This window comes from Amblyomma mixtum, chromosome 3 (assembly GCF_055824585.1).
Source record: "Amblyomma mixtum isolate Tamu chromosome 3, ASM5582458v1, whole genome shotgun sequence".
NCBI classification, from domain to species: domain Eukaryota; kingdom Metazoa; phylum Arthropoda; class Arachnida; order Ixodida; family Ixodidae; genus Amblyomma; species Amblyomma mixtum.
In genome coordinates this window covers 347,632,111-347,647,227 of record NC_143014.1, presented here as the reverse complement: position 1 = coordinate 347,647,227, position 15,117 = coordinate 347,632,111, and the positions used below count along the sequence as shown (strand labels likewise).

The window sequence follows — 15,117 nt, the reverse complement described above, 5'->3', positions numbered from 1 at the left end:
TGTTTGCTTGTATTTTCAAATTTCTTCACTGAATAACTCCCGTTCCTGTGCATCGATTCCTGTAATTCGTTTTAAGTCAGCATCTGTGTGACATAAAGAACCCACCTGAAGTATAGCCGGTATCCCCCCAAGCAGTGTTTCGCAGCCCCTTTAATGGTAACGGAGTGGATTCCAAGAGAAGGCAAACGTAGCGGGGGGGCGGCAGAAAGTTAGCTGGGCGGATGAGATTAAGAAGTTCATGGGGATAGAGTGGCGGCAACTGACAAAGGACAGGGTTAATTGGAGAGACATGGGAGAGGCCTTTGCCCTGCAGTGGGCGTAGTCAGGCTGATGATGATTAATTGCAGGCCTGCCGGACGTCAAAAACAGGCGAATCATGTTAACTAGTAAAGTTTTTAATTCAATGAGAATAGTTAGCTTTTTAACTATTGTCGATAGGGGGCCGCTTGCAATTAGTGATTTGTAGCCTACCGTTAGTAATAACCATATCCGTTTTTAGAATTTCGAAAATGCGAATCTGTTTGTCGCTACGCGACAAGATGTTCTGGGTCTTCGCGGCGCGTGAAATCGAAACCGCGTGGCCTATGCGGGCATACAGCCACACCCACAAGCTCGCGTAACTCAAGGGAGCAGTCACTTGGCTTACTGTGCCCCGCCCGCCTCCTGCTGCCTAGCTTTCTAAGCGAAGCTGAGTCGCTGGAAGCCGCACTTGGCGAACGAGTTTCTTGGCCTGAATGCACGGGCCTGCGGCTTGGACTAGTTATAGTGCTGAACTGTTTGGATCTTGCGATTTTTGTTTATCTGTTTTATCCTGCCCATTCCAACATACCAAGAGCATGAACTGGTACCACCGACTTTTTTGCTAGGAAAGCACCAGCAGGTCAAGTTCTCGTTCCGGCAGATGTAAAATGAAGTTACGCGCGTACTATTCTTTTTTTTTTTCATTTTTGCTGTGCAGGGGATTTTGAGGCAAGAAATGCGCGCTCAACGGTTGTTTTCCTTGCTTTGTCACTTTTCACGCTTTAATTATCCGCATATTCTTCCGCTCCAGGCGACGTTTCGCTTTTTTTTTTGTGTCGAAAGGTTGTTCTTGGAACATTTGCCTTTCGTCGCCTTCGCTCTGCTTTCCCGTATATACTTTGAATTTTATAATAGTTTTTCACAGGGTTTGAAATTTGTTAAAGGCTCCGCCAAAATTCCTCGATAACTATAGCCTTCACAACAATAGCATGAGTATGTAAGGACGTAAGCAGGGTTAATTGGTTTTACTGTGTAATTAACAAGGCAGTGACTCATTCATATTCGATAACGCGTGAGTCAGCAAACGGCACGTATAAAGTCTTTTGTACTGATCTCTTTTTCCAAGCGATCGTTTGTAAAATAAAAGGAAAAGAAAACAGAGGACCTAACAGTATGCCGACATGAGTTTATGTATTCTGCTTCCAAGCTACGCAGGTCACCTTTACAAGGCTGAAGTGCAATAACATGTGTTAATGACATTTAGGCGGACGGTAAAGACGCTCAAGCGGACTAAATTATCCTTGAAGTTCTAGAAACAGTGTCCGAAATATTCGACAGTGCAACTATGAGGAATAAAAATCTAACTATAAGCATCTATTTATTACAGGGCAGAAAATTTGCGCGTGTGGAAGAAAAAAATGTGTGTGTGTCTCAGTCAGCAATTACGCTGTGTGTATTATCGCGATGGAAAGAAACGCGAACAACGCGACGCCTACGCTCTCCGCGGTTCGAATTTCTTTTCATGGCGCGTTTACCTGGGTTGTAAGGAAAAGACCTTAGAGGTCTCCTAGAATGCATCACGGAAGAATATAGCGTATTTCTGCTACCACCGAAGTAAAAGCGCGATGAAAAGAAATACGAATAACGAAGCGCCTAGGCTCTGCATTGTTCGCATTTCTTTCCATCGCCCCTGTACAATACAAGAGCATTACAGCACGTGCTCGAAAAGCTGTCTTTCCATGGCAATGCACTGCAAAAAACGATCTTTCATCGCGCGGACAGAGCGCTCAATCATGTCCTGCGGAATGCTTGTGAAGGCCAAAGTAATTCCATGCTTCAGGTCATCAACGCTGGAGGGCTGCGTCGTATAAACCTTATTCTTCACATATCCCCAGATAAAAAAGTCCAGGGGAGGTAAGTCTGGTGATCTCGGAGGCCAAGCAGTCGGTCCACCGCGCCCAATCCACTGCCCGGGAAAGTTCGTGTCCAAAACGTCCACAGCATGATAGAATGCGTATGGCGGAGCTCCGTCATGCTGAAACCATATCAATTTCAGCTCGTTAAGCGGAAGTTCTGAGGCGAAGTTCGTCACCCCAACATTTTGGATGCGCTCGGCGTAGTTCCTGCCGGTCAGGTTCCCGTCAATAAAGTAGGGGCCTACAATGCGTCCTTCAAATATCCCGCGCCATACATTTGCGGACCATCCAACCTGATGTCATTGTCCACGTACCCAATATGGGTTGACGGCCGACCAATAATGGGCGTTGAGCAGATTTACCGTTTAATTTCTCAAGAAGTGCGCTTCATCGGTCCACATCACGTTGTCTAAAAATTCAGGGCTGTCCTCGCATTTGATTAGGCATCAGTTACAGAAGTCGAGCCACCGCTGAAAATCAGACCCTCCCAGTGCTTGGTGCAGGCATACCTTGTACGGATACATGTATTGCTTTTTGAGAACTCTCCAAACAGAAGAGGAACTGCATTCCAATGCATCCCCGATTTCTCTCACGCTTTCCTGTGGGTTGACGTTCACATAGGCCAAGACGCCCGTTTCAAACTCTTCGCTCAAAACTGAGCCACTTCTTTGACGCTGAGGTTGCACCGACGCTGTTCTCGCAAAACGGCTGAAGACTCTTGTGAAAGTGCAGCGAGAGGGCACACGGCAACCAGGATGCGCATCTCCGTACAACCGTGCCGCTAAAGTGGCATTCTTCAGCGCGCGCACGTACGCGGTAACAATGCCAACCATTTCAGTGGTCGAAAAGCGGCATCCAACAGTTGCGGCCATGTCAGCGCTCAACTGACGAGAAGACAGTCTGCTCACAAGATGTCCACTTCAAGACATTAGCTGCCTCCGCTGCTTTCATTGTTGTTTTATTTCTGAATACTTTGCGCCGCTTTATGCTACGTTGCATGTGCTGTCGTCATTCCTAGGTTATCGCTCTTGCCATGCATCAGCAAAGCATATGCTCGCCGCGGGTGCCATCGGAGCACCTTATCACTTTTCATCGGCGCAGCACCAGCCGAAGCGCGCATTGTCACGATGTTCCAGCCTGGGCGGGACAGTGCAGACCACGTGCAAAGTGACGTGTTTGATTGACGTCGCTTTTAGCCCTGCCACCGGCGCGTGGTTTTCGAATGGTGCCAGAAATGGCCCAAAATAGTTGAGCCACAGCGGCGAGGGTAATCGCGTTTTCGAATTTCTAAAAAAGGATATGGTTATTACTAACGGTCGGCTACAAATCACTAATTGGAAGCGGCCGCCTATTGACAATAGTTAAAAATTTAACTATCAATTTAATTAAAAACATAACTAGTTAACATGATTCGCCTGTTTTTTGACGTCCGTCAACACTGATATTACTATGCCTCAAAAAACTTCTCTTTACATCAAAAACCCTAGTTTTAAAAATTACTGATCACCTTCCCTGAAGCACCTAATGTATATAAGCACACAAGAGAAGGTAAATGAGGGGCTCGTTGTACATATGACAGAAGCCGACAGCCACAGAATTTTTTAATTTGTGCTGTTGATGAATGGATATTATTAGTGAATATTTTATCGCTTAAAGATAATTGCTTAGGGAAGCAGAAGAAAAAGCATCCACATGCATTAGAGGGTTCTCACATAGCTTCCTCCCTCGCCATTCGATGACGTTCCATGTCACGCCAGTAGAAATATAGGACGCACTACATCTAGATCCGCCGCTTATGGACGAGGGTGGCGTTGCTGAACACTCTCAAGGTTAGGTCACGCGTAAAATTTAAATACCCCCGAAAGCAAATCATCGGACAGCCGTCGGCGTAGCTCAGTCGGTAGAGCACCGGACGCGTAATTCGGAGGTCGTTTGTTCGATTCCCACAACCGGCATGTGGATGGTTGTTCTTATACCTTCTTAATCAATTACCTTTAACCGATGAAATAATCGCTAAAAATATTTATTGATGAACACCACAAATTAGAAAAACAAGAAAAAGTCCCCAATGCTCTTTGGTTTCTGTGGGTTTCTGTCATAAGTTATGTGTATATACACATATATATTGTGGCCATTTGAGTGGGCGTACATTTGCTTCAAATTTCTATGAACAGATGTACGATAAAGCTTTGGGAAGCTGCATCGAAGTTCCGCGTAGCCATTGAGGTGATCAGTAGGCAATGTGCCAAACGGCAATGGATGGGAGGCCCGGGGGATAGTTCTGACTCCTTTCCGAAATGTCTCATTACCCAACTGAAATATTTCAAATAACGCAAATAATGATATCTTTCCGACGTGACATCTTGATTCGGTAGCTCTTCAAACAAAAGCGTTGGCAGCTGTTATGAACAGCACGACAGACGCGGACCGTGGGGCACCACGTACGATTGGCAATAGTGAGTTGGGGAGCATTACAAGGAAAGTTTGTGTATAGAGCGCGAGTTTGGTGCGTCATGCTTCCATTAGCTCGCATGAATCCTAGTTCTTTTTTCCATGAATGGGCATTAATAAGCTGGTTACTTTGCCCTTAACGCTTCCCCGTCTACGGCCGCTCTTTTTCATACACCCGCGCATTCAAAACGACTTTATTTGCAGTATTCTTTCTCTGCGTAAGGAATCACACTTTTGAAGCGTTAGTTACGCAGACAGGCTGAGCGGAGAAGAGCCGCTAAATGGTGATGTGCCACAGAAGTAGCAGCGCTGCACTGGGGCTCGGCTTCGTTGCAATTTACTTGCCTTTTGAAGCGATAGTTAGCAGTCTTTATTACGGATATATTCCAGACAGACATGAACAGTCAGCCCCTGGGAGCTAATGACCCGTGAAAATCGCTGTAGCACTCCTGTAGCCAATCGTCGACACGGCGGCTACTAAGACTCAGGAAAAATGTCAATGGGTCGCGGAGTGATTTGCGTTGCTCATGCCGCCACTCATTGACCATCATTCTTTCGCATAGCAGTGCTTAACGTAAAAGTCACGCTCTTTGTTCAATATGTACAATGCTCTTGGCCGACAGTCGAGCAATATCACGGCTACAAATAACCCCAAACTGCTCCAGCAGCGTGGACCCTGTCACCGCCCTGAGCTTGCGGGGGCAACGCGGGCGCTCACCTCGTGTCGATGCCGTGCACAGCAGCCATGCTCGTTCCGGTGGGCTCCCCAGCAGCAGCCGCCACTCGTCCGCACAGTGCGCCTCTCTGCTTCGCGCCTCGGGACGGTCTGTCGCTCGGACCGCGGGGAGGACGGGGGGGGGGGGGTCGTGAGCGGCGGCCGCAGCTGTCTTGTGTCTCGCGGCCAGACGGGACGGCGGCGGCGTCTCCCGAGTCGCCAAGAGTGCCAGAGTGCGTCACTCGTGCATCTGGAGGGCGCGATGCGAGCCACAGCGTAGAGGGCGGGGGCCCCCCTCGAGAGCCACGTGCGCCCGACGCTCGTCCAGGGGGCGGGGCCCTCTCCCGCTGACAGCCACCTTCTGCTTGAGGCGGGTGCGTGCGGCCGATACCCGGGCCTATGATGCGAATCTCTGCAGGCAGGCGTCGTCAGCGTTGCCGCTGGTATCAAGAAACGAAGAGCAAAGCAGGCTGGATTGCATTTCAGTACGCACAGAGGCTAAGCAACCCAACGCAACCGTCGTTAGCCGGGTCGTGCGCTTGTTGACTGCGGTTCGTTGTACAAGTGCAGCGCCCTCGTACGGGTGAGGGGTGAGGGATTCCCTCAGTGCATTGGAAACCAGAAGTTTATTTCGCCTGTCGCGCCGCCCCTGCCACCCATCCATGCTCAATGCAAGAATGTGGTCGTTCTTGATGGACTGAGAAAAAAAGATGCGAATCGGCCTGGCATACGATGAAGAACTCCATGTGCTATCTATGTGTGATCCATGAAACCCTATAAGTAGGGTTTGGACTTATCGGTTTAAACCGAAGAAACAAAACGATAGAAGTACTCCGAACTAAGTTCGCGAAATTCTGTTTTAACCGAGAAAGGACACTGTTCTTGGCATGCACGCCGCATCTAGCTGCCTGTCGAGTAGGAGTTGCATCCAAAGGGGAAAATTAAGGAAGCTCGGGAGCCAATGGCGTGGTTAGATGCTGCAACGATGGGTTAAATAGCGCAGCTGTACATTTTCAAGTATCGCTTCGTTCCCTTATATGCATCTGCACGTTCAGAGGCTCCACCTCGTCGCCACACGTCGTCTGCTAGCGTAGCGCTGTTCACTGGCATCCCCCCCCCTCCCCCCTTCTTAATCTGGTGTCTCCTTTGCATGCGAATACACTCGAAACCATGCATAACTGTCAAGGAAAAGTATCATGCACTGCCTATATTTACGATGGTTCAGCGGCAGTTCCATCGCTGCTGTCAGCCCGCAAAGCACGTGATATCCTGCCCTGTCACTCAAGGTAGCACAAGCACCCCCTGACACGCCAACTGACCTTTTATAAATTAATGTTAAGTCGTATTTTTGTTCAACTGTCCATTATTTACCTTCAGCGCCATTTTTATTGGTAATAACATTTCGTTCTGCAAGCAGGGCAATAAGCGCTTTAAGAGTAGTTATTAACGACCATTTGGGTGTTACAACCAGAGAAATTGAATGCTGATGATGATAGAAAGCCAAGGTGAAATTTAAGAGATCTTCTGCCGCGCATGGATTGCGCATTATATGCCTTCACCCCCCCCCCCCCCCCAAAAAAAAAAACAAGAAAAAAACAGCTAGTTCATTCGTGGACAATAATAGCCACGGAAAAAGGACGAAAAACCATGTTCTAAAATAAACACCCAAAAATGTCCGCCGAATTTTCAAGCAAACAAAAAAAAACGAACGTAAATTACAACCCCTACTCATACTTTGGCGCTCATCAAGGAACCTTTTGGAAGCCACCATTTTTTGGGCGCACTCAGAAAAAATTACAGATGTGCACAAACCAATACGTTTGTTACTGATGTACTGTCACATTTCGGTTCTGTTTGAAAACAGTGCCAGAAGTGTGGCCCAAAACAGAACGCAACAATCAATGATATCGGAGCTGATGCCGGGGGGCAGAATCTACAGCTTCATTTTTCCGGAAACTAATGCATTTGAGAGGGAGAATGAAAATATGTTCACTACGGTGCTGCTACCGTCTAGTTGGTTTGGCACGACAGAAAGAAACTGCGCGCACACAGGGCAATGAAGGTGATTGACACAGGCGCTGGACTCTGAGTGGTTAAACTGGCTATAAGCAGGGTGGCCGTCCGTGACGGAGCCCATCTGATGTATGCTGCGTCATTTTTCCCTCCAAAACGCCGCAGTGTCTCCTCATACACCAGGTGTTTAAGCAAAGCCCGCCACTAATTTTTTTAAAAACAGGCTTTTTGAGATGACTGTTTGTTTTTGCAGCATAGCAATGCCAGACCTGGCGGACACCATAAAACCGGCGAAACGCTTTAGCTAGTTTGCTGGCTAACTAAATTCTAATAGTTTAGTTTTTGACAGAGCTGGGCGGCTCGTTGTAAATACAGGTTTGTAGCTGGCTGTTAGTAAAGGCTATACCAGTCTGGAATATCAAAAAACAACCTTCGGCCGTTTCTCGCGCAATTAGAAAATCCCGCGACCGTGGTGAGCACCCAGCGGAGTCCATCAGATCGCGTCACTCCACTGACGCGATTTGATTGAGAGCCCAGGAGTGGCCACGCCTCGAGTGGGACCGTAAGTACAGTCGAGGGCTCTATGAAAGGGAACGCGGGAGTGCGTGACAGATAGTCTGGAACGCCACTTGCGGCGATACGGGGCGGCTGCGTTTCGCAATGTGGTGAAAGTGTTCTGCGGCCTCGCCTGCTTCTCACAATGTCGGACCGCACCTCCCTTTACGATTCGTTTTTGAAAGTGACCACCGCTATATCGCCACAGGCAGGGTTCGAGAATATCTTCCACACGCTCGCGTGTTCCCTTTCATAGAGCTGACGATAGCACGTTAGCCCGGACGGCCTCCATCGACTCCCAACGCTCCTTCTGCTTGCTCAAAGAAATCAGGCGACGTGCGAATGAGAACATTGTGTTATCCGTTCACGACGAACTATGTAAGGGGACAGGAAAAGAGAAAAAGGTGGTGTAGAGACATTACTGTTAAAAGAGAAAAAGTAGAGAAAAAAAACGAGAAAAGGATAATTGAAGAATAGAAGTAATTTAAGAAAACCGGAAGAGAAAAGACGCAACACACACACACACACACACACACACACACACACACACGCGCGCACGCACGCACACGCACACACGGACGCGCACGCACGCACGCACGCACACACACACATGCAGAGGGAGAGAAGGGACAGAGACCGACGGAACATTGTTGAGATATGTTGCGCGAGAAATACATTTTCTTATTTGTGACTAAATATGTTATGCACCTAAGATGTTATGCAATTTTTAAAAACAGGCTTTTTGACGTAGAAGAGCGCTTGGTATCCTTTCGCACGATAATTTATTTAGGCAGCTTGTCCTGGCCAGTTTTGGAAGGACGACCGGTGGTAAAAAGCTGTTAAAGACACGCCTTTAAGGAAAACTCGTCGCGACATTTTACGAAGAATTCATACTTATTACGAAAATGCAATACGTTCATGCTGAATTCCAGCAATTGTTTATGAGCTAGCTATTGATGTATTGCTTCTTGACTTCTAGAAGTCAGTCACTTACTGCAGCCGTTATGCACCTTGATCGCTGCTGAGTAATAACAATATATGTATACTAATTTCCCTGGGAAATTTCACTTATGCCAATGAACTATACATTTGTTAACAATTTCATGACGTTGCACCCATCTTTAATGTGAATTATCGTTCCTGCGTGTCCAATTACCGCCCGATATCTTTTATTTCAACCAGGTGCAAAATCTTCGAGCATGTGATCTGCCGATCCCTGAGTTCTTAGAAGCGACCGATTTCTTATCTGATGTGCAACATGGCTTTAGACGCGGTTTATCACTAGTCTCGTAGTTGATTACTTCTTGTCATGACTTTTTCTTAGCAGTTAAGATAGACAGCAAATGGATGTAGTATTTGTGGACTTCGCAAAAGCCTTTGATAAGGTTCCTCACAATAAACTCATGTAAACGTTTTGCTTAGCCGGAATCAATTCTAATATTATTGACCTTATTCGAGCATATCTAGATAACAGATTTCAAAACGCCCACATCGACAACCATTGTTTCGATGCGCTTCCTGTCACTTCTGGTGTCTCGCAGGGATCAGTGCTGGAGTCTATCCTATTTTTAATCTATATAAATGACACTGTGAATGTGGTAGATCCTGAAGTAAAAATTAAATTTTTGCAGTCGACTGCGTTCTGTATACAACAGTGAACTCCACAGCAGATCAAGTTAAGTTGAACAGCGATCTGCGCAAAATATTGATCTGGTGCTCTGAATGGAGCATATTTCTTAACCCTCAGAAGTGCTTGTTCCTTCGGATATGTAAAAAGAAAAGGGTTCTGCAGCACCCGTACACTATAGGTGGAGAGACACTCAGAGAATCCTCAGTTGTTAAATACCTTGCAGTTCAAATCACTAATGCTTTGAACTGGGATACTCATATGGACACTATCTGCGCGAGTGCCGTGAAGTCCCTTTGGTGCTTTGTACGCAAGCTGCCCAAAGCTCCATTACAGGTGAAGTTGGCGGCGTATAAGGCTTTGTTGCGGTCTCGCCTCGAGTACGCGTCTTGTTTATGGGATCCATACAGAGCAAAAACATAGCTACAGAAGCTATAGCTCTATTTGCAATAACTACAGAAGAACTCACAGCGTAGCAAATATGATAAACATTCTTGGCGTAGAATCACTGCAGGCGATGAGCACAGAGGCCAGTCTGAAGTTACTGTATGTGATATTAATAACTTAATCAAAATCAATACTCATCCGTAAATTACCCATGTTTCCCGCGCAAGTACACGTCATAACAATGAAAAAATGATTCAAGAATCTCCAGCTCATAGCAATACATTTAAATACTCATTTTTTGTGAACACACTTGCCAACTGGAACAAACTGCCAAACTGCCTAGTAGTTAGCCTGTGAAAATATTTCTTGCCAATTTGAGAGCCTTCAGTGTGTGAACTTTGCAATGCGTTCGTTTGATATGTATGTTTGGTTTATTGGGGTTTTACGTCCCAAAGCGACTCAGGCTATGAGGGAAGCCGTAGTGAAGGGCTCCGGCAATTTCGACCACCTGGGGTTCTTTAACTTGCACTGACATCGCACAGTATATGGGCCTCAAGAATTTCGCCTCCATCGAAATTCGACCGCCGCGGCCGGGATCGAACCCGCGTCTTTGGGGCGAGCAGCCGAGCGCCGTAACCACTGAGCCACCGCGGCGGGGCGTTTGATATGGATGTGTATACTGTAATACGCACACATCGTATTATGTGTCTGTGTATGCAAGAGCATTTGTACTTTATGTTATTTCTTTGTGATATTTTGCGCTCACCCCTGCTTGGAGTCAAAGCGGCTCTGCAGTATGAATAAACAAACAAACAAACAAACAAACAAACAAACATCCTGTCTTTCTTGCGCGCTGGCACAAACCAGCAATTGGCTTAGGCATACCTGCTTCTGTGTCTTTCGGACTGAACTGAAAAATAACGAGCGAAATATGCGAAGGTACACAGTCCTTACATTAAAGAGATGGCTGTCATTCATATGAATACCCCGAAATCCCATGACCTGAGGCGTCTTCCAGCATGTGAATAATATGTTTTCCGCATTGGCTTTTACAGGGAACACCGGCATCAATTGGCTGTTCACTGGAAGAGTACGACTAGGGCACCGATGTCATTGACATCATGCTGACCAAAGGTGAAATGCCTGAGCTGGAAGAAGCACTGACTGAAATACACTGGAAAAAAGCTGCTTGCATGTCACGAGTATCATTACGCGAAAATACCAGCAGGTTCTTGCGCAAAAGAAGCGCCTTTATCTGGTGCCTCATTTGCATAGATCACAAGAATAAAGGCTTTTTGGTTTGTCTTGTTTTGGGGTCAAAGTACAAGGCTACTGGTCTTTAAACGATGCGCTAGATGCAGCGGTGTCGCTGATGGCAGTGGCTGCGAATAAGTTGCAGGAAAAAGTGAAAACGATAACGGAGATTTTCGTCTGTACAGCAAGAAATTAGTGTCACGGTACAAAGGCACAGTGGTCAGCACCGATATAAGCAGCGCTCGCTTCATCGCTTCATTGGGATGAACGTAAGCGCCCTACCTTTGTACGCCTTAAAAGTGGAACGAAAAATGACAAAAAGAGTCAGAGGCAAAAGTGCAAAAGAAGAATGTGCATGCTTGTGCTATTTTGTCCGTGCTTAATTTCTCGCTGTTCCTGTCAACATGTGCTATACCTTCTAGCCGTGCTGTCGGCAGTCTTCAATAATTACGTGTCCTTTCCTGTAAGCCCAACATGACCCTGTCTGGCAGAGGAATTTCGGTGGCAGAATTCAGCGTGTAGCACGCTCTTTGAGCGCCAGTTTAGGAAGTAGGAACAATACCTGGCTCAAATATACTTAATGCACCGAAAGAGGTATCAACAGCTACTACACAGCGCCGTCAAGATTCCCAAGATCGGCCTCACCCACCAGAGAAAGCCTGCGAGTAGCATAAGCACATAGTTTGCTGGAAGCGTGAAACTTCCGCTGAAAATTATGTATTGGATAAAAAAGCCTGGGCAGTGCGAATAGTTTTTTTTTTTAAAACCGAATCGAAAACGAAAGCTATGTGGAATACGAATGGAATAATGAAAGCACCGAATGGAATACGATCGAATAATAGTGCAGATATTCAGCACATGCACGAATATTCGTACGAAACGAATATTCGTGCTAAATGGCTAAGCACTATGCTGCGGTACGGCACTACAGCTCATATCTGCCAAAAGACGCAACACTGATCTTTACTAGGGGCTACGCAGCACGAGTTAAGTATAATAACTATATTTAATTTTATCTCAATCTGACCTGAATAGCGAAAAAGCTAGCGCCGCATCACAGTAGAAGTGATGCGATGGTTCAAAAGAAAAGGGTTCAAAAGAAGGCTGCTCGATACATATATAACAACTACCGATATACATCAGTTACACATCTTTTAATCAAAGCTGGCCTGCCGACAATAATTGAGCGAAATCGTTCTGCACGGCTTAAATTCATGTACCAAATTATTAAAGGGCACTACAGAAACGAACTCGCCGATTTGCTTGTTTTGTCATCTGGATATACCACCCGGCAACAACATGAGCTGAGTTTAACTCCTTTTCGCGTCTGCAATAACTGCTTTAAATACTCGTTCGTTTCACGAACTATTTCCGATCGGAATAACCTCACTAACAATGAAGTGTTGCAACAACCGTTACTGAACTGAAGTTGTTCTCGCAGCATATTGCAATTGTTGATTTGAACACACTTATCGTTTAATGTTATATATATATATATATATATATATATGTTTCTATTTGACACTGTGTTTCAGAGCTGCAACTTGCACTGTTATTACTTGTTTACATCTGCCTGTTTCGTTAAACTGCTTAGTTTTCTTTACCCACCGTGCAAAAACCCCGACACCGGGATTGCAGTATCAATAAATAAATAACAAATAAGTAAATGATCGGTGGGGATGCTATGGGCCATGTCCTCTGAGACTGGGCAGCTAGGCAGAGTTTGCTGAACGTGCCCTACCGCGTCGCCCAATCTCGGAGGCCATGCATGGGCTTACCAACGCCTCGATACGAATCGGACCGCGTCGCTACTCTCAACCTGAGCAGTCTGACCGCAGCAGCGTGCTGCGGGCTGTCATTGAAACAGTCATCGGTGAAGACTGCGGATGCCTTATTCGAAATTCGTACCAGTTATTCAAAAACTGTCCGAAAAATTGATAAAATATTCAGTTAATTTCAAATAATATTTCATACGCATTACTTTATTCGTTGAGCGAATCTAATAGGAAGAGATATGGTTCACTATTCGAAAATTTCGAATATTCGCACACCCCTTAAGAAGGTACCTGCAGCGAATTCCAGCTTCACTTTTCAAGGGCAAAAATTGGGGAGCTCCCGATCAGCGCTGTGGAGTAGTGAATTCAGAGATCAAGTAGTGATACAAATTTCGTACGCAGAATTCCAGATAGTGGGGAGATTTTTTTACTATGATTTGGTTTTTTTGCTTGTAGCTTCACTTTTAACCACAACGTTTGACTTCTATTTTGTAGTTGCAATATTGTTTTTCTTCTCCCTCAGGTTTTTTGGCTGAGAATATTGCAGAATATTGAATACAAAGGCATTCAAAATGGATTGGCATGCAGTAGCAAATTTTTTATTCGCAGGAAGTTCAAATGCAAATGACGAGCTTTGACATTGGGCAGTCGGCATTGAATTCATTTCAAAGTCAAAAACTGGACACACAGAGATCGTTCACATGATTCAGACTTCTCCACTGATATCACGCCGAGACTGATCGATGCCATTACACAAAAGAGGTGCATCTGCTTTTTGTGCGCTGAATTTGCGCATAAAAATTGTCAGAATGGCGTAAAACTTTAGCTTGCTATTTTTGTTTTCTACACGGTTGTCTTCGTTCGTATTTAAGCGAACACAAAAATGGGGACGTCTCTGCATTCAAGCGTGAAAATTCACTGAGAGTAATGCGGCGCTCAATATGACAGAAATGTCCGTGATTAAGAGTGAAACAAGCACTATGTAATTAGAAAATAAGAGCAAGAAAATTGCGCAGGGTAACTGCTCTGCTGCTACATTCTGTAATACGCCTTCGGCAGTATACGTTTGGTACTGGAAGAAATTTTACAGCACATGGGGCGCCCTGATATGTATGAGATACTCTGTTGGGTCTCTCACTCGCTTTTGCTATTCAGCATTACTCTGATGGGGCATAACCTCCGCCATTCGACCTGACGGAGTTGTATTTCGGCCGTAATGCGAGAAACGTGGTTGATAATACCTTCGGTCGCGTGTCTATCGGAATGCGCGTCGTTCCTCTAGGAGCATTGCAAACTAAGGGGCCGTCTTCTTTTCTGCTTACGAGTGCTTAGAAGGACGCTCACCCACAAAGGCAAGATGTGCCTTTAGCGTCGTGGCGAAACCTAACTCACTGGAACCATACGCTAACAGAGCCGACCTCCCCCCCCCCCCCCCCCCCCTATCACCTGCAACGTACACGTGTACATTACAGGTCATACCGCAGCGGGGGCCACGTGGTTTGAGCAGGGAGGTGCAGGGTTCAAACCCCAGCGCCTCCAGGTACCCACCCATTATACAATGGGTACAAGCTTACTTCTGGCCTGCAGCTCGGCATATTTGGGGCGAAAAGCTTGGAAAATGCATCTAATTAGCCCCACTTTGAGTATTAGTAAATGCTTTGTGCCATGGAGCTTCGAAAGCTGCCCTTGCGCCATACGAATTCATTATCATCATGGCCTGTAACGGTTTGCCCAAACACACCACACATCGCGATTTGCTCCCCCAGCATCCTGGAACAATGCTCCCATTTGTGACCTCAGTCATAAGTAATAGCCGATGCGGAAAATGTCGAGCCAGTTTTCAGCCGTCATAGCACCACTTTCGACGTGATGCAGAAACAGTATTCATTTGGGGCCAACTTCGCGCGACGACACAAATCTCGGAGCCCCTTCCTAAGCGGCTAGCCAGCAAGCGCCGGAACTTGTGGCGGCCCTGATTACGCAGCGCGTCGTGACGGAGGTGGCGCAACAGCGTGCGTCTCAAACATCCATCTGAGGCGTTGAGTTGCATAACGCACGCCAGTCTGGAGTCGTTCTCGTTGGCCAAGGCCTTGAGCGCGGAATGTGGGTCAGCGGAAAGTTCAGACGGGAGTTCCCGTTCGGAGGGCTGGAAACATTCCGGACGCAGCTCTAATTTTGGGCCGT

At 46.4% G+C, this 15,117-nt stretch overlaps 1 protein-coding gene across 1 annotated transcript in view; it reads right to left on the bottom strand.

Moving 5' to 3' along the window:
• The window catches only part of LOC149356280 (lysyl oxidase homolog 2-like), a 51,537-nt gene extending 46,080 nt beyond the window's left edge, over positions 1-5,457 (bottom strand). Inside the window, exon 1 of the mRNA XM_089584162.1 lies at positions 5,326-5,457. Coding sequence (XP_089440288.1) covers positions 5,326-5,354 — 29 coding nt within the window. The 5' untranslated portion in view covers positions 5,355-5,457. The remainder of the gene's footprint in view (positions 1-5,325) is intronic.
• Between the last annotated feature and the right edge of the window lie 9,660 nt (positions 5,458-15,117).